The sequence below is a fragment of the Mytilus californianus genome, unplaced genomic scaffold (assembly GCF_021869535.1).
Source record: "Mytilus californianus isolate M0D057914Y unplaced genomic scaffold, xbMytCali1.0.p SCAF_3, whole genome shotgun sequence".
NCBI classification, from domain to species: domain Eukaryota; kingdom Metazoa; phylum Mollusca; class Bivalvia; order Mytilida; family Mytilidae; genus Mytilus; species Mytilus californianus.
Window position 1 is genome coordinate 107,227,241 of NW_026262679.1, and position 23,873 is coordinate 107,251,113.

The 23,873-nt window shown below is 30.8% G+C and overlaps 1 protein-coding gene across 6 annotated transcripts; it reads right to left on the reverse strand.

Moving 5' to 3' along the window:
• Window positions 1-1,387: 1,387 nt before the first annotated feature.
• LOC127735710 (uncharacterized) lies at window positions 1,388-23,541 on the reverse strand. Of its 6 annotated transcripts, XR_007998577.1 has the most exons (6): window positions 23,407-23,541; window positions 21,508-21,618; window positions 6,695-6,796; window positions 5,460-5,626; window positions 4,404-4,484; window positions 1,388-3,348 (listed from the first exon to the last, which is right to left on the reverse strand). XR_007998577.1 is itself a non-coding variant. In XM_052245982.1 (3 exons), the coding sequence occupies exons 1-3, from the start codon at window positions 13,889-13,891 to the stop codon at window positions 12,366-12,368; spliced, it is 948 nt and encodes a 315-aa protein (XP_052101942.1). In that variant the 5' UTR covers window positions 13,892-17,519; the 3' UTR covers window positions 12,067-12,365. The 6 variants fall into 6 exon arrangements, 1 of the variants encoding a protein (XP_052101942.1); XR_007998578.1 differs by lacking the exon at window positions 6,695-6,796; XR_007998575.1 differs by lacking the exons at window positions 1,388-3,348; window positions 4,404-4,484; window positions 5,460-5,626; window positions 6,695-6,796 and adding exons at window positions 12,067-12,944; window positions 13,181-13,264; window positions 13,607-13,800.
• Window positions 23,542-23,873: the final 332 nt, after the last annotated feature.

Below are 23,873 nucleotides of genomic sequence, written 5' to 3' on the forward strand. Positions count from 1 at the left end.
TCACTTCTTTGGCTGAACTGACAGTTTCTATTTTCGGAAAACTGTTCGGCCAATCAAAATTCATGAAACCGAAATAAAGAAATTCCGGGATTGAAATTCCGGACATTCTATATATAGACTTATCAAGGTCGATTTTAAGGTTATTTTTATTTTTCAACATGAGTTATATCCAGAATACATATTATATCATAAGTTACATTGTGTCGATTTAAAGGACATTAGATGATTATGACAAAACAATATATAAACAAAATATACTATTTAGACAAACATTTTGCTCTTTTGAATAGACTTGAAACGAAACTTAATTCATTGTCATTTGCAGATACTTGATGTTACTTGAATTTTAATTGATGTCTTCTTTTGCCTATATGAATTAGAAAGGGTCTATTTATATATGTACATCTTACGTCTTACGACTTCAAACTAGAAAATATATGACTATTTCAACTTAGTAATTTTCAACCTCCCATTTCTTAGCAGAAACATACATCTGCTCCATTCATACCAATTATTACGTTAAGCTCGGGCATGTTTACACTATAGGGACTTCAGTATAGTCGTCTGATCTATGATTTTCCCGATTGTATTTTATTCCAGATTGTTTATATTTTGTCTGAGTGTGTCTTGGATAGCGGGTGATGAATGCATAGCAGGAGACACTTACCCTGTCGACGCACCCGGTCTCGCTCCTCATTGAGTTCAGGCGATTCCTTCAGTGTTTGGTTGTTACCTTGATTTGTTTCTCCTTAATTGATTTACGAGATTTGAACATCAGTAAATTACTGTCGTCTTAATTTACATCAACTAGCTTTTGGTTGCATGAAACATTGCTATTGCTCTTTTTAATTATAGATTCAGTTTTATTGTTAACTTAACCCTGTTCTTATAAGCGTTAAACAAAACAAAAAACAAAATAAAAAAAAAAACAATCGTAAAAAGGGTTTTGACCTTTACAGCATGACTGGTTGATTGAATTATTGCCTAACTTCCAGTGACTACTGTTATACGCATATTCAATTCTTAGACTTTTTGTTCCAAAAAATTATACTTCAATGTAAGATTTGTAGATGAGAGATGTTTCGGGAACATAAATTTCAATTATGAAGAACATGATTCCTCTTTGCTTGTGTTCAACAACAAGCAGAAGGGGTTGGAAAAATCTTTAAAATGTATAAACACCATAATACTCCATTACCACACACAAAAATAACTGAATAATTGCTTAAATCGAAGAACGTTCGAGGTTTTCATATTCCGACAGGTCGTTTCAGTTCATCTGATAGTATTCATTGTGTTTGCTATATTTTTTTTTAAATCCTGAATTCATTATTTCCTTTAAAAAGAAAACAAATCATTTCAACAGATAAAAAAATAAGCATTGATATAGAATATATAGAAAATATTTTATTGATTAAAAGTAAGTGTTACAATTGGATAAACCCTTTGTTGTATGAATATAAATCAGATATCAACAATTAATTATATATAAGAATTAGCTCGTAGAGCTTACATAATAATCCTTAAAGGATTTACGAAAGAATAAAAACAATTTCTTTTTTCCACATAATACAGAAAAACGAATTCCATCACTTTCAGAATGCAGCTAATGTTCTTCACAAATAATGAAGAATCCCTTTTTCCTGTACCACACGCATGAGAAAAATCGAAGTATAATTGTTAATACCTACTTGAATTTGAATATGTTTGCCATACTTAAGCTTTTACAACAATTTCATATATAACAATAAAAAATTTAAATGTTATTAAGTACTACACATTTGTTGTTCAAGTCAATTTTGAATCAACATAGCAAATTTTACATGTTTTTGTAAGAAAATGAATTGAATGACATCCTTAACAAAAGTCGGTCAATTTGTACAGACAATTCAAAGCTTTACTCCCGATAATATATTGGTTTAGGATTAGAATGTCCTTCTTATTAATTTTTCGGAGCAATACTGTCCAAAATCTATCAAAATTATTGTTTAGAGCCATCTTTGGGCTTTTGTAGTTCGATCGCATATCCAGAAACACGCTAAAATATTGTTAAAACCTTAACGTACTAATATGAGTCTGTAGTACTGTAAATATATCTTAAGATAAGAGAACTTTTAGAAATGGTCCTGGTGTGGAATAAATACAAGGGAAAATTGCTCTACCACTTCTTTCCGTAAAAAAATCTGCTATTCCATTTATCTGGATTTATCAAAATGTTTCTAATTTTGATTTTGAACACATATTTCTAACATAATATACAACACATTGGTAATATTTAAAGAAAATACAATTCATCAAATAAATCATTTTTTACAAAAAGTATAAATATATTCATATTTACAATGTATAAAACATATAAAAACTTTATTTGCACCTTATAATTCAGAACACATGGTTATGAGATTTTCAAAATGCTGTAGATAAGTTAATATAGATAACAATCTTTGTACAATTACAACGTTATTAAGGATTGTAAGCTATTTGACTATATTTGTTTTCATATGTTTTCTGTTAAATGCAAATCATTTTTGACTAGTATTGAGATGAACAAATGCAGATCAATTGTATGTGAAGATAATCGAAATCTTACTAGCACTATCATTGTTTTGTTTTGTTTCTTCTTTTATTTTTCCTTTTAGAATGATTTTTATTTTTCTTCCTATTTTTCACATTATTTCTTCTTCTATTTCTTCGATTGTGGTTTCTGTTTTGCCTGTTGAATTTTCTATTTTTCCGTTTATTTCTGTTACGCCTTTTACATTCGCGAACTTCGTGTTTTCTTTTTCTGTGCCTACATTTTCGATTTTTTCGCTTTTTCTTATTTTTTCTCATTCTATTAGGTCGATGTGATTTGTTTTTGATGACATTGTTCACTGAAGTTACATTTGCGTCTTTTAGTGAACTATCAGTCATATTTTCTAATATACTCGTGTCAGTAGTAGACATTGTATTATTTGTAGATACTTGTGCGATACTTTGTACTGTTGTTTGAATAACGTGTTTAACAGTTGATTCTAAAATATCCTCCTTCATTTCATCGACTTCAAGAATTTGTCGAACACTGTCTTTTATGTTTTCGACAATATTCATTGCATCTCTCAATGACCGTAACATTTCCAGCATTTTAATTTCTTGTTTTCTACATTTGATACTTGAACATCCCGGTAAGTTTTTGACTAGATCATCGTCTGTATTACGTAACTGCATTAAATATAACTTAAAGTCGCACAAAATCCTTGTTAGATAAATTGTAATTTGCTCTGCAGTATCAAAACTTAATCCTTCCTTGTCTCTGATATTTTGCAGTATGTCATAAACTGCATTGTATGCACAAAATATCCATTTAATCTGTAAAAATACAGACATATCTGATTACAAAACTCTTTTAATATACATGTGCATTTATATTTTGTTTATTTAATTTTTTATCTCTTTATTCATCGACCAACTCTATCCGTACTTAGTTTTGTTGCTACTGTAACAAACATGTGTCGGTTTATTTGGTTTAACTATGGTAGTTAAAATCAACACCCAGTTTTGAAGCAACTATAAGACTGTGTTAATCTTTGTTAGTTTTCAATTTGAAATGTAAGTAACTGTCTGAAATTAGTAGTATGTGTCTGTCTTTTGGTTAACATCAACCTTTTTTCTTTCTAATATTATATAAATGTGATTGGATATCTCTGTAATGATTTGAAGCTTGTAAGTCAAGCTTTAACAGTTACTTAACTTTTGAACAAGCAAGTAAAAAGTCGCTTATATACATAATTATCTTTATTTTTGCGCCGCGATATAGGCTTTCGCGTTGATGCAGCGTAAAACAAACATCAATCAATCAATCAGTCTATACTTTTTGCATTTAACAATTACGCATACCGAAGGGAAGTGAAGTGAGCTGTTACAAAATGTGAAACGATTCAAACAAAAAATCAACGGCCTCATTTATACAACAATAAATAAAAATCTAATATGGCAGAGAACAACCAACGCTATATCAGGATTACGGGCAGCTGACGTCGAGTGATTTCATTAAAAATATGTGGGGTTTAATATGTTAGTAAGTGATCAGTCCCTTCTAGCCTTGGGCCGTGGTGTATCAACAAAACATGAAAATGCTAAAAATCAGTTGGAAAGGGCTTGACTCATCGGATATATACCAAGCACAAAAACAAATTACAACAAGACAAAAGTACTGATCTTGCAGTAGTCGCGGTTACTGAAAGCTAGTTCAAAACACAATTTCAACAAATGCATTAACCATGTTCTCCAATAGTAAAAATATTAAGATCATTTTCTTGTTACAGCCTTTTAAGGTTCTTTCCTTGGTATGTTAGATTTTGATCATTACGAAATTCCAGTACATTACCAGCATGAAAATTGTGAGTAAATATATCTTCAATTACCTTTTCGTCGTCATTTTTATTGGCAAATGGACAATTTAGTTGTTTTCCACCGCTTTGCAATTCCACTGTTAGATACTTCGACTGAAATAAAACAAAATTAAATTAATAGATGGTAAGGATATATACTATTTATAGTTGTTTAAAAAAAGTTAACAAAATTTTTATCATGACTTACAGACAACGCTGTTTTTCCTCATTAAAGTATAATCATTTTTATTTTACTGGTTATACGATTATACAAAAGTTACGTTATTGCATCACACTATTATGTCCTGAATTTATATGCAAGAATGTGAGCAGTGGCGGTACTCCAATGCGATGCTCGTGCTGAGGTATAATTGCTCAGAATCACTGTTGCTATAAAGAAATGTCTATCTTCAGTTTAATCTGTGATTGAGACCTTCCATTCGACGTGTAACGTTTACATTATCATTGATATGGTCATAATTATAAATAAACTGTTTATAAAACTTTGGATTTTTCGAAATACTAAGGATTTTCTACCCCAGGAATAGATTACCTAAGCTGTATTTGACAAAACCTTTCGGAATTTTGGGTCCTCAATGCTCTTCAACTACGTACTTTATTTGGCCTTTTTTACTTTTTTGATTCTAGCGTCACTGATGAGTCTTTTGTAGACGAAACGCGCGTCTGGCGTACAAAATTTTAATCCTGGTATCTATGATGAGTTTAGTTATGGACCTATTACAGTATCCAAAAAATCGGTATATTACAAGTTTGTGATGCGTTGATTCTAAATAATCTGCTCTTTGAAATTGTCGCATATTTTTAATGTTAATGTTTCCACTACTGGTGGTTTGTTTTATTTACTTTTATGAATTGCTAGTACAATCAATGCACAGCATTTATAAAATATCAAATGTAATTCATGATGTTATTAACAGAAAGACTTTATAATATGTAATTTTACCACAAGTTTGACACAACAGTGAAGTAGTATGTGCTATTGTGCGTTTTCAGCTCGGTGTGACAAAAGCTCTCCAGCGTCTTAATTGCTCCTCCGAGATAAATACATATAAAAAAATTAAAATCTACCTCTCTTTGAAATGTCGAATTGAGGAAATCCAGTAGCATTGTTACATCATGGGCGACTACGTCAACAGTAACTCCAAAGTCCCTCCTTGCTTGTAATACACTCTTACTTCTGATTGGATTAGATTTGAGACATGCAAAACATGTAGCAACTGCACAGAATGATATAGCTGTAAATAAAAAGGTTAAACTTGAGTTCTAATCAATGTCATACATGATATATTTTTTTTCAGATAAAAATAAAGATATATGACGAAAGTCAGTAGAAAAGTCATTTTCACCTAATAGATTGGATTGAAAATGGTCAAAAATATCACATGAGCTTAGTTGTGCCAAATTAAAATATGATATCACAAATGCATTATCTTATGACCAGTAGTTTGCTATTACTCTTAAACGTAAGATCTGATACCTTTCATCTTGATTTATTCTGATATTTTGATACTAACTTGTAAAGCGGCATCATTTAATCACCAAAATCTCTGGTTTTCGAGAAAAAAGCAGAGACTTTTGCACTACTATTTATTCTATCATGAAAATCCTCAGACCTCAAACATACAGTGTATATAGGTATATGAAAATCTGGATTTTTTAAAAACTTTAAATAGAATCGCCAGGTAAATAAACAGTTGAAAGATATATTCGAATATAAAATAAGAGATATGAAACAGGGATCGAAAATGAACATTTGCATACTAGTACCTCTGGTCAATCATCTCTTTCTGTTTGGTTACTAAATGTCATTTTCATCATGTATTACATAAATATTTGAAGGAACAGAATAGAATAGCTTTTTACGGAAGTAAAGACACGCCTGAGTAAATTGTATTAAATATATATTCACTTGTCTGAAAATAATTAATTCTAGGCTATTTATTAAAACACATTATAGTGATAGACAATTTATTTACTAAGAAATATCAAATTGAAATTAAGACAGATATTATCATTTATTGATGAATTTGGCAGAGGTTTTATGGTATTCTGAATTGTAGTAAACAATTTAAAACTGTTTGAAAATGGTCCTGATAGGAAATAAATTCAGATAAGATTTTTGTAAAAGTTAACGGACGATGACGACCGAAGAGCGACGCCTAGTAATGAGAATAGCTCATCTGACACGAAGAATGAGGAAACATTTCTTGGTGAGAATATTATTTACTCTAATGTGATGCTTCAGGTATATGAACTTGCATTGCTTAATTAGTTTTCTAATAATAATGCACAACATATCCTACTTGTATGGCAGCCATTATGATGAAATGAACATTGTACTGAAGGCTGTACAGCACTCTACAGTTGTTTACATCCTTGTTCTGTGTTTTACGGTGGATTGTTGCCTAAAATTGGTAATCATACTACATATCCTTTATTTCTATTAAGTAAGAATGTCAATATAAACAAAAGTTATAAAGTAACAACTTAAAACCTGCGTTTCATTAAGTACAAAATTCAATGCAAATTCATTTCATGTTTACGTAAATCATATGATTCTTCAAATTTGACAAAAGATGAAGACGTTTTAAGTAACAGAATGGCTAATTTATATTATAAAACACTTGTTGAAAGACCCTTTTTAGCTAACCTGGTCCATAGGGACAATTGAGCTATGCTCATCACTTGGCGTCCGTCGTCGTCATCGTCTATTAACTTTTACAAAAATCTTCTCCCCTGAAACTACAATCATCATTGGAGTACATGTGTCGGATGACCCCGCCTGCTAACCAAAATGGCCGACATGGCTAAAAATAGAACATAGGGATAAATGCAAATTGTGTCTTTTATATTGAAAATCGTTATAGATAGAGACAATCTGACGGGTACAATGTTCAAAATGTTGAGAGATACATACTGTCCATCGACAACTGTCAGACGATTTTTTATAGGAGTTATTGCCCTTAAATGATGAATTTCACCATTTTTTTCATTTTTGCCTAATATCTTGAAAATTGTAATAGACCAAGAAAAAAGAGATTTTAGTCATGACTTATATTCTAGTCTACAATGCTAAAAAGTATTTATTGTTGAAGATGCACAAAGACCTAGGTGAGCGACACATGCTCTTTAGAACCTCTGGTTTGTAAAGACAATCCTTAATATTATCCAAATCTACAGGAAATTTACTGTTATTGAAGTATAATTATCTTCTCATACTCTAATTTGCCGATATCTTGCCGTATGCAGTGATCTTATCGTGACCGCTCTCGCAGAAATTCTGCAATCGCAAGTGCGAAGGGAAGGCCCATGATGGAAGAAACAGTTATCAAACGTTGAAAAAAGACAGTATCAACCGGTTCTGAAAGACAATTTTAACACACCAAATTATTTAACAGCTATTATGACAAAGTTATAACAACAAATAGGAACGCGTGGAAATTTTTTAAAAAATCAAATAAACATCGCTCTGTTGTAGAAATAAAACATGTGCTTACCTTTCTGTATTGTTTGTTTATCAGGGTCGCGGTCGTTATACATGTACTTCGGCCTCTCAACCAAAAAGTTAATAAGTAGTAATTGTTTTCTATCAACACTGTTCGAATGAATTATTTTAGTCGATTATACGTTATGGCTTCGTAATGAATGGTAAAAACGTGCACAAAAGACTTAGTTAAGAATACATGCATGCATTAGTTCAGAGGTTTTTTTTAACATCATAATCACTAGAAATTCGTTTCATATTGCTCTAAGTACTCCAACCACAAGAACGATTTAAAACAATATAATAAAATCATATCCAGTAAAATAAGCAACTGATTTAGTAAAATTATCCGTAAGAACAGGAGTGGCAAATATACTAAATGGGAAATACCAAAAACTCAATGTCAAAGTTACACTATGAATTGTGCAAGAATAAAACCCTAAATAATCGAAAATGTAGCAAGTATACAGTGAATGGCCCTTATCATTGTTGTGACTTGGTACAAACTGTTGAACCAGGTCTTACGACAGACCAATCATATATGTGATAGTTATTTAAAATGACGTCATATCATAACTAATATATTTGTACTGTACATATCAATAATAGAAGAGGTTGAGTAATTCAAAATTACCCCAACGATGAGGAAACAAAAAGAGTGCCGTATAATTCTATTGTTCACCGTGTAGCTTAGTCCTATAGTACTAAAATTGAAGGGTTAGAAAACTAGAACAAACGAAACTATGTTATTCATACTTATATGTATATCCGGAGCATAATAAATTGTTCCGATGTAAAAAAATTAAATATTCAGCATTTTTTAAAGTAAAGAGTCATCATCAATTAAGTATGCGAATCATACTATTACTCGTCAAAATCTTGGCAAAATCGTCACAATTTAGATAACTTATTACGAGCCCATTTCAATCATTTTAAAGCAGACCAGCTAAGAAAATTCAAACATTATATATTGTCATACCGTGTTCTCTGCTGTCTGTTTGTTTGTTATGTTTTGTATAAATCTTTGTTTGCCATGTCATATATATGCGTCTTGCAACTTGAAATAAAGTATTCATTCGTTCATTGACTCATATGTTTGTTTATTTACTTATCATACTTATTTCATTGAAACTAAAAAAAAAACATGTCATCGAAACTAAAGTAAAAGGTGATATGAAATTAATCAAAAATCAACAATAACTTAAATATTTACATGCCATAATATTCTTTTCTATTTTATGTTTACAAAAAAAAATCGTTTTGATTACGCAAATCGTTCCTTGTATTCATACGCCTTCTTATATCTGACGGGGGGAAGTAAACAGATGCCAAGACGGCAATCAAAATCAAAAGTCGAATGAAAAACAACATAAAGGCCATAAGCAAAAAAACAAAAACAAAAACAGGACAAACAACAGTTCACAAAACACAACATAAAAATCTAAGCATGAACCATACTAAAAACTTGGGATGAACTCAAATGCATCGGACGGATACGCAGTGTCCCGTTGTAATGTTGTCATAAGGACAATAAGAGCTACCGTAACGGTTCCGCAGATAATTCTACAACTAATACAAACAGAACATATATGACAGAAGACAAACGTTTACGAACTTCCTGACTTGGGACAGGCAACATGAATATGTGACAAGATTAAACTAGTTTTTTTTTTAATCTCAGCCCTCCACAGTGGCTTCCATAGAGAAACATATTTGAAGTGCATCACACGATATTATAGGTGTTGGACGGCATGATTGCATATATATATATCTCCTCCAGAGACCAAATAATGTAGGAGTTAACAACTATATGTCACCTTGCACCCTTCAACAATAAGCAAACAGATACCGCATGACAAGCTATAAAAGGCCCCTTGTGACAAATATAAAACAATTCATACGAAGAAACTAACGGCCTGATTTGTGTACAAAACAATAAACGAAACAATTATGATATACAACAACAAACGACAACCTCAAAATTATAAGCTCCTGACTTGTGACAGGCACATAGCTAGTGTGGCGGGGTTAAACATGTTTTAGGGCTCCCAAACCCTCCCCTAACCTGAGAAAATAGTGTAACAGCACAACATAGGAACAAACTATTTTAAAAAAACTCATTGAAGTGTAATAAACCTAAAAATGCTGTTGCGTAGCTTGAAAGTGATCATTTGTTAGGCAAAATTTGCGGAACGATATCATAGGTCTGCTGACGGCCCCGGGGGTCAAGAGAGGAATCATGGTGTGAAGTGCCCTTTGAAAAACGGATTTCACAATTTAAAGATATAAAAATTGACGACTCTTATACACAAAACACCTAGTTTCATCAAGCAGTAACACAAAATACCATATCAAATTCACCAAAGAGTGCATTCACTTGACTCTGCTTAACTTGTGGTAATTAATGATTTAATTTTTCGAATGTTTTTATTATATTTGTCTTTTGATACATGGGCTATGATTTTTTAACTAGTATACATGTACTAACTTCTCTTATGATTTTGATTCAGTGTAACTTTAAGTATCAATTGAATTTGTATATCCTAGTATTTTTTACAATCATTATTATGAATAATAAGTATAACTCTTTTAACATGTAAACAATAAATTTATTCAATATCATGTAAAACATATAAATAAAAATTTCCAAGAAAACTATTATAAACAAAAACATGTTTTCCTGATATGTAATGAACGGATACAGCTCTTAGAGCTTACACGGTATTCCTACAGGATAGGTCTTGACCAATACAATATATAGTCAAATCATTATCACATGATAATGAAAGATACACATAATATAATCCCCCAAAAGCGGAATCATGAATTTGCTCTCATTAGTATTCCATATATAGATGTAATAAAGTTATGTTTAGGTTCACACCATCGTTTGAAAGTTGATTCATAAATCTATGTAGTTTTATCAAATCAAAGTACAATTTAATGTTAGACAGCAAACAATGGATCCGCTTCTGTGGAATTTTTGTTTTAATAATATCAATAAAGATAAATATTAGAAATAATAAACAATATCTGTTGTAAATAAATAAGAGATCAAAAAAACATCATAAATGCATGTCAAGAACACAAAATAAATGCAATACTACTATATGTACATATCACAAATGCAATTGATATATCATTGTATAAAAATCACAACTTTATTATTCTGGAATGTAAGTCAATCGCCATATTTCTTTGTCTTCCAGCTACAGTATTAGAAATCTGAAACTTTAAAAAAAAATCTTGCATGTTACAAAAAAATATTTTCAAACAGGGAAATTATGTATGTTACATTTTCACTAAGTCTTGTGCCTTGTACGCACTTTTATTAAAAATAAATCATTATAAAAGGAAAAATATGATTTAAACAAATTTTAAACAGATGACCTCTTGATATTATGAGTCATGAATAAATTAAAATTTAACTTATAACCTGTTGGTTATTATATGAATCATAACAGTATAAACAGTAGATAAAAAAAAGTATATGAAAGGAAAGTATTTCAATATCTAAAATCAATTAAAGATTTAAAAAAAAATATAAGAATAATCGATCACGGTTTGCATTTTCATATAAGCCACAACCAAATGATTTTAAAATAAGTTAGTACAAATACATATTTATATATAAGATTAAAACCACACAAGAAAAGATTATATGTGTAAGCATGTTATAATTACTACATATGTATAAAAAACTACAAGTGTATATCTAATAGCAAATGCGAAAATTTATGGTATCATAGAATGGGATATTTCTTGTTTCATTGTTTTTAAGTATCGGTTTTTATTTAAGCCAAATACATTGAAAAGGTTTCATATTTTGACGTTACTTACAGTAAGAAAGTCCCATGAAAAGAGAGTCTATATCTGTGACCCAAAGCTATATCATGAAAGCACTAATTCTATAGACCATTGCATATAATATCTTCAATAATTCCCCAAAAGATGAAAGTATTTATTTTAAGGTCAATTGATTCATTTTAAACAAGTAAATTTAACAAGTTTTACAAAAAAAAAAAAACAACAGAAATATCCCTTCCTGTAATATATTACATTTAGAGAAGAAAAAAAACACAGATGGAAGAAATACAAAGTGCGTCACCGTTACTGTGAAAATCGTCTTAAATTCATCTATGAACACATTCAAAGCACTGCTATTTACCAAGCTCATAAATAAATCTAAATAAAAAATATTAGTACATAATATAAAATGTTATAAACTACAAGTGTACAAAAAATATTATTTTAAAAGTGTGACCAGTTAGTTATCGCTAAAATGTTATAAACTACAAGTGTACTTTAAAAGTGTGACCAGTTAGTTATCGCTAATTGTATTAAAAAAATAACTTGTGCTACGTTAGTTAAAACTAATGATGGCAGTATAAATTGGAGATTGAAAAATAAAAAGTTAATAAAATGCCCAAAATATTATATGACTAGAAGGGGATTCCGAAAACTTTCCTGAGGAAATAAACATTCAGATGTCAATTAACAATATTTTTTCTACCAGATTTAACTCTATTTTTTCTATTTGACTTCTTTCGCTTTAATCTATTTTGATTTCGTCTTCTATTGAGCTTATTTTGATTATTTCTTCTTTTAAGTTTATTTCTATTTCTATTTCTTCTTTTGCATTTTCTATTTTTGTTTTTTATTCTTTTACATTTATTTTTTCTCCCTTTTCTATTGCCTTTTCTTCTACTTCTCTCACTTCTAAATTTAAATAACCTACCTAATACATTCATAACTAGTGTTTCGTTTGTTTTATATAAAATATTTCTGGCGACTCGTAAAGATTCTAAGGTTTTATCAAATAATCTTGGACCAGGTGTCACCATCCTCAGTTGAGGAATCGGTGAACATGAATTGTCTGATAATTCTGTTTGGAGATGACTGTCACGACTGCCTGTTATCTGTATCATTACGAGTTTAAAATGGCACAGTACTTTCCTAGCCGCTCTCACAATATCATTGGTATTCAAAGTTGAACTATATATTGAGTTGTCAGTCACATTTTTAAGAGTTTCAGATATTTTGTCGTATACACATATAATCCAAGATCTCTGAAATATATATAATTGGACGTTTGGTAAAGATATTCAAGACTGACATTATAACAAATATATTAATAATGACGAAAACTATTAACAAAATGAAATTATAAGATACTTTCTTTTGTAATGACTACAGATTTATTACCACTATCATTATTAATATAAAATATACACGCTAATAAGTCAATGTAAAGAAGTAACAAAAGAACCCCGCCCTTCCCCAAATGACAGGATAAAAAACTTACCACTGAGTGTCTAGTTGGCATTGGGCATGGTGGTGTTAGATCCCGTAAATCATTCATCGACGTTGATTGTGTCAAAGCTGCTGACTGAATTGAAAAAAAAATCTTAAGAGATTCATGTTACACAAGAAAACATTTACGTATTTACATAAAAAAAACAAACGGTAACAAGGTTTCTATAAATATATTTGCAAATGAACTTTAACACTCTAAAGTAGAATTAATATTCAAATTATCCAATCAAGAATTAACTTTTCGGAAGTAAGACTCAGAAATGTCAACACCACTAAAGAGTCAAGTATTTTGTATAAACCTTACGTTTTTTAAAACTTAATGGGGTGTGCTAAAATAAATGATTTCGCTGATGACCGGGCGCATTGAATATATAAAAAACGGCCGTCATTCTTCTCAACATGTAATTATAGTTACCTCTTTTATGTATGCTGTATTCAGAACTTGGTAAAAGTTAACTACTTCGTTAGATAGTATATCTTTGGTCACACCATAGTCTATCCTTGGTGTAAGTGGTGTGTATTGACCATTCCGACAAGGATTACAGTATAGTTTTACTGGTGTTCCATACAGACATGTTATCAGAGATGACACGATCGTCACGATTAGGACTGAAAATGGAGAAAGTATCATACATATTAATTTTGCCGTTTGAATACATATATAAATAAATGGCTCATGTTTAGGTTTCATATTAAGCATTTTTATTATATCTTAAAAAAGCAGATATATTTACATATATTCTCATAAATAGCATTATAAAGTACTGGAGTGTTTATAAAAGTGTTCTCATCTTGGAAAACGGGATCACAATTAATGAAAGTGTTCCGACAAGATCATTTTAGCTTGTTACATGCACGTGCCACCTGTTCCAAGGGGCACATTTTTAACCACAACATTGATTTTACCTCTCATTTTTGTGTTGTTACTTTTTCTTGAATGAAATATTACACTTACCACTTCAGCTTTTATGTCCAATGTCTGGAATTCTCCCTGATTTTGGTACTCCAATCACAGTAATCAGTTAATGAAAATGAAAGTTTTCACAATCCATATTTGTCATAATTATAAGGTCACGGTTTATAAGTATATAACGGATTTCACCTAGTACTTTATATAGCGTGGGAATATCCCCGATTATTGATCTTTTAATTTATGAATGAATATGTACTTGTTAATACTACACGGACATTCTATATTTTATGATTAAAGGTGTACGTCAAAGAGACAGCAACCCAACACCCTAACATCGTTTTTTTATATCTAGTAAGTCTACTGGCGTATTAAGGGGGAGGCAAATTTGTACATCCTCCCCTCATCGCTACCAATCTGCCCACCAAACGTATACCAGCCTTTCTGGATTTTCCATAAGACTTTGAATGAGATGGATCATTATTTGGGAATAAAATACCTACTAAAATGAACGCCAATTTTCAAATGTCCTTCAAATGCTTATGTGTTTGTTAAATGCACTTCTCTTTACCTCCCTACATTGTTAAGAGCATTAACTTTTGTTATAATGTACAAAAATGCACAAGATAGTCTATCAATATAATGTGATGTTGGTGTATGAAATCTACTATGAGGTACAGCAACCCGTATCAGAGTATATGATTGCATGCTTTCTTATCAGTAGGCTATTGTACCATTTTATAGAACACAGTGCATTTCATGTATTGATTTTTATTGTATTTTCTTTTATCTACATTTTGTCAGTCCACTTATCTAGATTAAAAGGGGAAGGTTGAGATTGCAGAACCTAGAGCTAGAGGCCACAAGGTAACCAACCACAGGAAGACATGTCACCCTTCCTGGAGAAACTGTTCTAGTTCGGAGCCGACCCATATTTGCTCTTATTCCTAAATGCCGCGTAATTTGTGGACAAGCAGCAAATACCAATGTTCAATTCTTTGTTTGATCCGGTCGGGATCGAACACCACGATCTCCCGCACTCGAGGTAACCACGCTACCGCGAGACCCCCGAGGCACTTCAGTTGCAATTAAAAAAGTGTTAATTGTTCAGATACGAATGCATTAAAGAAATAAGAGCAGTTTAGAGTTGAACTCATTTGTGTATGTGTAAGACATAATAGTGTCCTGTGAAAAAGTGTCCACCTGGACAGTTTTTGATAGAATTTTGGTATTAAATAATGTCCATCGCCATGAAATATTGTCCCTCAAGTGGACAGATTTTTACTGCAAAAGTTATGAAATAGTGTCAATCCACAGGACAAGTTTTCATAGTAGTTGCTATTAAATTATGTCCTCCAAGGGAAGTAATACAAAGGTCATTAAAAAGTTTTATTATACTTGAATTTGAATAAAAACTGAACGATTGATTAGAAATTGATTAATATACAAATGTAAACAAACAAATAATGGATGGAAGTGAATATAGAGACATTTAAGTTCTAAGAAATACCCAGCTAATGCTATAAATGACAATGAAAGAAGAACAATAAGAAGGAAGTGTGTAAAGTATAAAATCAATGTGAAGAACTTTACTATATTTATTATGAGAAGAAGGCAAAAGAAGAAAAGAATTTTGGTATTAAATTTTGTCAATTGCCATGAAATATTGTCCTCTAAGTGGACAGCATTTTACAGCAACAGTTATGCTTACCCTTCCGGAGCACCTGAGATCACCCCCAGTTTTTGGTTTGGTTCGTGTTGCTTACTCTTTAGTTTTCTATGTTGTGTCATCTGTACTATTATTTGTCTATTTGTCTTTTTATTTTTGGCCATGGCGTTGTCAGTTTGTTTTCGATCTATGAGTTTGACTGTCCCTCTGGTATCTTTCGTCCCTCTTTTATGAAATATGGTCCACCTACAGGACAATTTTTCGTAGTAATTGTTATTGAATTGTGTCCTCCAAGGAAAATAATACTGAACAACATCTGCTATTTGTTTGAATTTAAATCATTATACATGTATATATATTAAAAAATATAAATAAGAAGATAAGGATGGTATGAGTTCCATTGAGACAACTCTCTGTCAAAGTAACAATGTATGAAAGTTCGCAATTATAGGTTAAAATACGTCCAGTAATAACAAGGCAATGGATATCATTTAATACTTTAATCATATCAAAAAATGTCCTGGCGGACATAATGTCCTGTGAAAAAATGTCCACCTGGACAGAATTATAGTATTAAATAATGTCCATGTTCATGGACACTTTTTCATACCTGAGGACATATTTTCATAGGAAATTGTGTCCGGGACACATTTAAATAAGTAAATATTGTCCATGGACAGTATTTACTATGAAATAATGTCCGGTGGACATTATTTCATGGGGGACATTATTAAATCCTACATATGTTCGTTAGAATACAAGATTTATGTTATGAACATAACTTCATATTTCACCTAAAACATATATTGTTCTTTTTAATTTGATAATGATAAAAACAAAACATCCAAAAAGTTGAAGACACACAGGGAGTTATATTTTTTATTCAAATAAAACGGATTCCCGAATTTATGTTTATTATTCGTTATATTTTGCAGTAATCGTTGTAAGGATTTTTAATGTTGAACCAAAACTGCAACTAGGTTATTGACATTTTAACATACTTGAAAATGTGTAAATAGCGGAAATAAAACTTTTCATTAGTTGTCAAACCTCAATTTGTGGAGCAAATTATACCGGAAATTGTACTTATCTAGTTTCATTTTATTCCATTTCCTTTTTTATTGCATTTTTTCAACATTTGCCGAAAAGCTTAAACTTCTATTTCCAAATTTTTAAATACATGTTTTAATAAAGATGAAATAGATAAAAACGAAATCAGTTATCAATAAAAATAAAATCAAAATATTGAATATAAACGATACAGATGTGTACATACTTAAATCAAATGTAGATAATAGATTGATATCGTTTATGTGTTGCATATTTTTTTAGTCTGATGCGATAGTCTCACACTGTTTCAGTCAGGTTTTTCAAATGATTCTCAATCCCTCGCCACTCAATGAGGAAAAATAAGGTACATCTGAACAATACAACACAATACACAATCATTATACCAACACATGATTATATATTTTACAGTTGACTGGAAGTATTCTTCAATTATTACGGTTGTTACCCACGTCCATATTATTTCGGTCTTATTAGGGTACATGTATCATCCATACAGAAATCGATGCCTCGGTTCTTATATTATAAAAAAACTAATCTGAAATCATTCTTTATAAGAATAAGGAGATGTGGTATGATTGACAATGAGACAACTATCCACCAAAATTTAAATGAAAAGGATGAAAGCAATTATAGGCATACGTACGGCCTTCAACAATGAGAAAAACACATACCGTATAGTCGGCTCCGACATGAAAATAGGAAACAATTCAATTGAGAAAACTAACGGCCTAATTTATAACAAAACAATTTGCGAACAACAAATATGACGGACATGAACTAACGACAACCACTGAACTACAGGTTCCTGACATGGGACAGGCACTTACAGAATGTGGCGGGGTTAAACTAGTTTGCTGGCGCCAAACCCTCCCCTTAACCTCGGACAGTGGTGTAACAGTACAACATAAGAACAAACTACAAAAATCAGTTGAAAAAGGATTAACTCATCTGACTGATATCACTCTTTAACGGTTTTGGTGATGTTTGTGGTGATTTGTTTTTTGTTTTTTGTGAATTGTTTTTGAAGACTGTTATTTGTCTTTTCGTCGTTTTTCTGTGTTTTTTTGTCATGGTTTTGTCGGTTTTTCTTCAACTTATGAATTTTGATTGTCACTCTGGTATCTTCCGCCTCTTTTTTAATAAAATTTTTGACAAAAATCTTTTCAAGAACTTGGTATTCGTTTTTTAAATAATGATTTAAGTATATCACATGTCGACTTTATATCTTTGCTGTCCATTATTTTTGCTGCTGAATGATTTAGCAGTACATGTATATGTACATTGTTTTGTAGTCTTATAGCATGCTAACTCGAGTGTGTTCTTAATGTTAGTTTCGCTCGTTTGTTCTCAATAGGTGGAGCACACAATCAATATTACCTTCGTTACTAAACCTGTTGAGAGGGTAATAATGTAAATCAATATTACCTTCGTCACTATACCTATTGTGAGGGTAATAATGTAAATCAATATTACCTTCGTTACTTAACCTATCGAGAGGGTAATAATACAAATCAATATTACCTTCATCACTATACCTATTGAGAGGGTAATAATGTAAATCAATATTACCTTCGTTACTATACCTATTGAGAGGTTAATAATGTAAATCAATATTACCTTCGTTATTATACCTATTGAGAGGGTAATAATGTAAATCAATATTACCTTCGTTACTAAACCTATTGAGAGGGTAATAATATAAATCAATATTACCTTCGTCACTATACCTTTTGAGAGGGTAATAATGTAAATCAATATTACCTTCGTTACTATACCTATTGAGAGGGTAATAATGTAAATCAATATTACCTTCGTTATTATACCTATTGAGAGGGTAATAATATAATGATTGCTAACAAAATAATCATTAGACGAATAACAAAGAATTACTGTTAACCTTGAATGGCCGTTTTGTTTCTACTTTTGCAATAGCTGAAAAAGAATTAATGGTTCACATAGCGAATAAGGAAACTAATCTTTAATACCCAAAGTACAGAGTCAGATACTTAAAGAAAAAGCGATTTCCTGTACAACTAATAACTTCAACACACGTTATACTTTTTTCTTTTCTTGATATTCTTTGCATATATAAATGATTTGAAAATTAAAATACTTTCCATACATGTGTTGCAAAACTGCAAAGAATATTTTGTGAATTTGAAAATAAAGAAATTTGTTTTAAATACAGTCATCAAATTAATTCAATTTTAAAAAATTCTGTCAATTTGTTGTTAAAAAAATGAAGACCATTTCAACGATCCTCAGCAGGTCAGGATTTACTTGAGATAGAGAGTTGTTGTTTTCGCGGAACGACTGAATTTTGAAAGGGTTTTAATGGAAATGTTAAATTAAGTCATCATTTCACAAGTTTTACATGACATGGTGAACCGGTAATGGATATCTGAATCATTGCAATAGTCACGATCTCGTCCATCACCGAATGCAACTTGGCATTCCATTTTTACTTGACATGAAAACACGGCGATGCCCCTTATGAAGCAGAAACTGGTAAACATTCTCCAAGACACCTGAGTTCAAGCATAGTTTTTTCTATGGTTGAGATACTGTTCGGAAAATTTCCTGCTTTGCATTTTGTGGATTTTTTTTGTCTTTTTTCTTTGACCATGGAGTTGTCTGTCCTATTTTGTGATTTTTCAATTGCTTCTTTTGATAACTTTTTATTGTTTTGCAGTATTTGTACAGAAATTGATGTTAATAAAATAACATGCTTTCCCTATACATATTGTATTAATGCAAAACATGATTAAAAAAAATAGCCATGAAATTATTAATACGAGTGTGAAAATATTAATTGTTAAGTGTATTTACTGTTGGGTAATTTGATGTTTGGAGAATTTTCTGAAATGAAATGTTTACGTATTTGTACCAAAAGAAACTTTTAGACATGAAATTTATTCAAAATCAAAAGTAGCGTACAATGCTATTTCATTGGTGGTAAAAATGAATCATCTAGCCTACGTTTTCTTTTTGTGCGATATTTTCCCGTGCTTCTAAAAAGACCTACAATTACAGACATATCTCAGAAATATTCAAATTTGTCTGAAATCATGTGGTTAATATATATTACTTAAAACCGAAAGTAACAGAGTAATATGAGTCGTAATCCCTTATTTGGTCTATACATGTAATAGTTTAAATATATCTGTAGGTATACAGACACTTTTGACCTGGTCATTTAAACCTGTCTGTCCTTGTGGTGTGAAATCATTTTTGCGTTAAAAATATCTTGGGGTTTTCTTATATCTTTGGACAATGCAATAGGGAAACCAATATTAATGGAATCCTACATACAATTTCATTGGTTTAGTAAGAATTCATTAATTTTTTAAAGACTTTCAATCATCGGCATTAAGAATAAATTATCATTATTATTAACATGATTATTATGTGCAAATTTAGATCGCATTTGTTTCTGTTTTAATTCATGTAATGCGTATCTTTAAAATCCAGGTAAACTCTGTCCCAGATAACATAAATACTTAATTGAATACATTTCTAGAAAATCGTTTACCCTTTTATCAATAACGTAGCCTTATAGTTCGAAATGTTCAGTAAGACAATTGGTTAGTTAGCATATGAATCATCTGCTGCATAATTTTACTTATTTCTGCCAAGTTATCAGTACAATACTGTCTTCACCTGAAAATTTACTTCACATATTTTAATTGTTTCACATTTTGTCATGTCGGAACCTTTTAAATATCCAGAACATTTGAATTCGAGCATAGTTTTTTATGATGGAGCTTGATACGATGCGCAGAGATTTTTCTGTGCATTTTTTGCATTTGCCATGGAGTTATCTGTCCTCTTGGACTGATCTTTCAATTGCTTCTTTTGGTATCTTTTTTATTATTTCATATTATTTACACAGATTTGAATTGATGTTCACAAAATAACATGAATTCCCCATATATAATGTATTGCATTACCTGATGGGGCATTTGATGTTTGGAGAACTTTCTGAAATGACTATGTAGTGTTTACTGACTTGTATTAAAAGAAACATTTGGGCATGAAATTTATTCAAAAAGAAGTAGGTTATAAGGCCATTTTATTGATAGTAAAAATGAATCAGCAAGCCTACGCTTTCATTTTGAACGATATTTTTCCGTGTTTCTAAAAAAATAATTGTAAAAGGCATATCTCAGAAACTTTAATTTGTTAGAAGACTTCTAAACAGACCTTTATCATCGTCGTTAGTGTATTGACTTAAAACCGAAAATAACAAAGTAATAGTAGTAATCCCTTCGTTGACCAAATTAGTCGTCTAGCTATATCGGTTCTTAAGTATAAATAGAAGGTTAACAGTCACTGTGACTTTTGACATGGTCATTTAATTATAACCTGTCCTTGTGTGAGATCACATTTGCGTTAAAAATATCTTGGGGTTTTCTTTTATATATGGACGCGGCAGTAGGAATTCCAAAAATTATGAAATCCTACATACAATTTCATTTGTTTACAACGTAGTCAGAATTCTGTTGTTTCTTATAGACTTTCAACATCATCGGCATTAGAAATATTATATACACATTTTCATTAAAACGCATCTGTTTCTGTTTGATTTTATTTGATGCGTAATTTAAAAATCCAGGTAGACTCTGTGTGTCCCAGATAGCATGAATATTTCCGGAAAATCTCTTACCTTTTAGGATCAATAGTTCGAAATATTCAGAGTTGGTTAGTTAGCATATGAATCCTCTGCTGCACAATTTTACTTATTTCTGCCAATTTATCAGTACAACACTGTCTTCACCTGAAAATGTGTTTCACATTTAATTGTTTCACATTTTGTTATATCGGACCTTTATTAGGTAAATGTTTCTAGTGGATAGTTTTCTCATTGCTAATCATACCATATTTCCTTATTTCCATATGCATTAATTGCACAATACTGCAAAGCTAGTATGATATTTAAATCTTCTAAAGGAATACATAGAACATTATCAATTAGATTTCATTATCATGATGGTCGGGCAAAAGATGACAATGTTTATTTGTGGTGTATTTTGTTGTCCGATATAGTATGTAGTTGGTTGATGATACTCTACATCTGTGAACTTCAATTCACAGATATGGTGCTAGCGAAATATAGCAAAAGTTTCCGTTCAACTTGTTGGTAGGAACCTTCATTGAATTTGAGCACGTTTCATGATGCTTGAGTCACTGTGATAATGAAATATAGAACATTTAATTTTTATAAAGCTTTGTTCAATTGCTTTTTTGTCAAGTGTTTATGTGTCATAAATCAATAAACAATGTCCATGCTTTTCCATTATACAGAAGAGACGCATCGTCTTATAATTCAAGGGTCAGACTGGCAATAATAAAGGTAAATAAAATAAGATTCGCAAGAATTTCTATCAGAATGAGACAACGTAAGTTTTACATGGGCCTTTTATAGCTTATCATATGGTATGAGTTTTTGCTCATTGTTGAAGACCGTACGATGATCTGTTATTGTTCATATCCTTGTCCTTTGGTCTATGCAGCTTTAATTTAATGAAATGTGTATTTGATGCTACATAAAGGGTAAAAGTGATTAAAAACATTCACTGTCCTATAATTTCAAATTCTACAGAACTAGTTTTCAATCAGTTCTAAATACATTCATAACTTACAATATAAAAATATGGAGATGTGGTATGATTGCCAATGATACAACTATCCAACTAAGTTCAAATGAAGTGGATGTAAGCAATTATAGGCAACCATATGGCCTTCAACAATGAGAAAAACCCATACCGTATAGTCGGCTATAAAACGCCCCGACATGAAAAAATATGAATCAGTTCAATTGAGAAAACTAACGGCCTAGTTTATAACAAAATAATTTACGAAAAACAAATATGACAGACATGAACCAACCACAACCACTGAACTACAGGCTCCTGACTTGGGACAGGCACATAAAGAATTTAGCGGGGTTAAACATGTTGGTGAGCGCTCAGCCATCCTCCTAACCTGGGACAGTGGTGTAACAGCACAACATAAGAACTAACTATACAATAGACTTAATCATCAGATCGATACAAAGCAGAAAAAACATTAAAAATAACACAGACCGGACGTGGCAGGGTATTTATCCATCTATCATCCCTAACAACATAATTTTATTTTGGACACGTTTGAAGAGTAATGTTATTCTGGTTTTATATTTGTGTAAAATCATATAAAACAAGAAGAAACACGAATTCAGAGGAAACCACTGAATCTGATGATATTCTTATTTTCTGTTTAATAATCCACTATTATTTACTGTAGTTGAAGTATTAATTAATACAAGTGTAAACGTCATGTGATTTTTTCATATATATTACGTATAATACGGACTGCAAAATTAAGAGTTACACTACCACCATTATCATAGATATCAAGTTTTAGAAGATTAAACCAATATAAGAAATAATTTTAAAAAAAATATTTAGCACATTAAAATATATATTTACCAAATTTTTTTTTAATTTATTATTTTTTTTTATTAATTTTATTTTGAAATTTAGTAAAAACCGTACTTTTATTATCAGAATGAAATATAAAATACCTTATAACTGGACAAACCATAGAAGGAAACTGTTAACCAAAATGCACGACGCATATATTATACATTTAATTGTTGTCCAATATTTTTTGAAATACTCCGATTCATGGAATTTGAAAGAAAAAGTAGGATATTTTCGGAAAACTATTGACATAGATAACTACTCTTTTGTAAAAGGGTTACACAATAATATGTTTCATCCATAACCGTAGAACTACATAGCTTAGGAGTAGTCATGATCAAATACTTTATGTAGTATAGGAATATGGCAATAGTTCATGATCAAATACTATCGACTTTATGTAGTATAGGAATATGGCAATAGTTCATGTTAAAATACTATCGACTTTATGTAGTATATGAATATGGCAATAGTTCATGTTAAAATTAATACTATCGACTTTATGTAGTATAGGAATATGGCAATAGTTCATGTTAAAATACTATCGACTTTATGTAGTATATGAATA

Bases quoted from the DNA above. Each gene is read 5' to 3' on its own strand.
- LOC127735710 (XM_052245982.1), bottom strand. From the start codon at position 13,891: ATGCTTAATATGAAACCTAAACATGAGCCATTTATTTATATATGTATT. The intron at 13,265-13,606 runs GTAACTATAATT...TTTTCAATTCAG, and splicing joins ATACAGCATACATAAAAGAG to TCAGCAGCTTTGACACAATC. The intron at 12,945-13,180 runs GTAAGTTTTTTA...TATATATTTCAG, and splicing joins TGCCAACTAGACACTCAGTG to AGATCTTGGATTATATGTGT.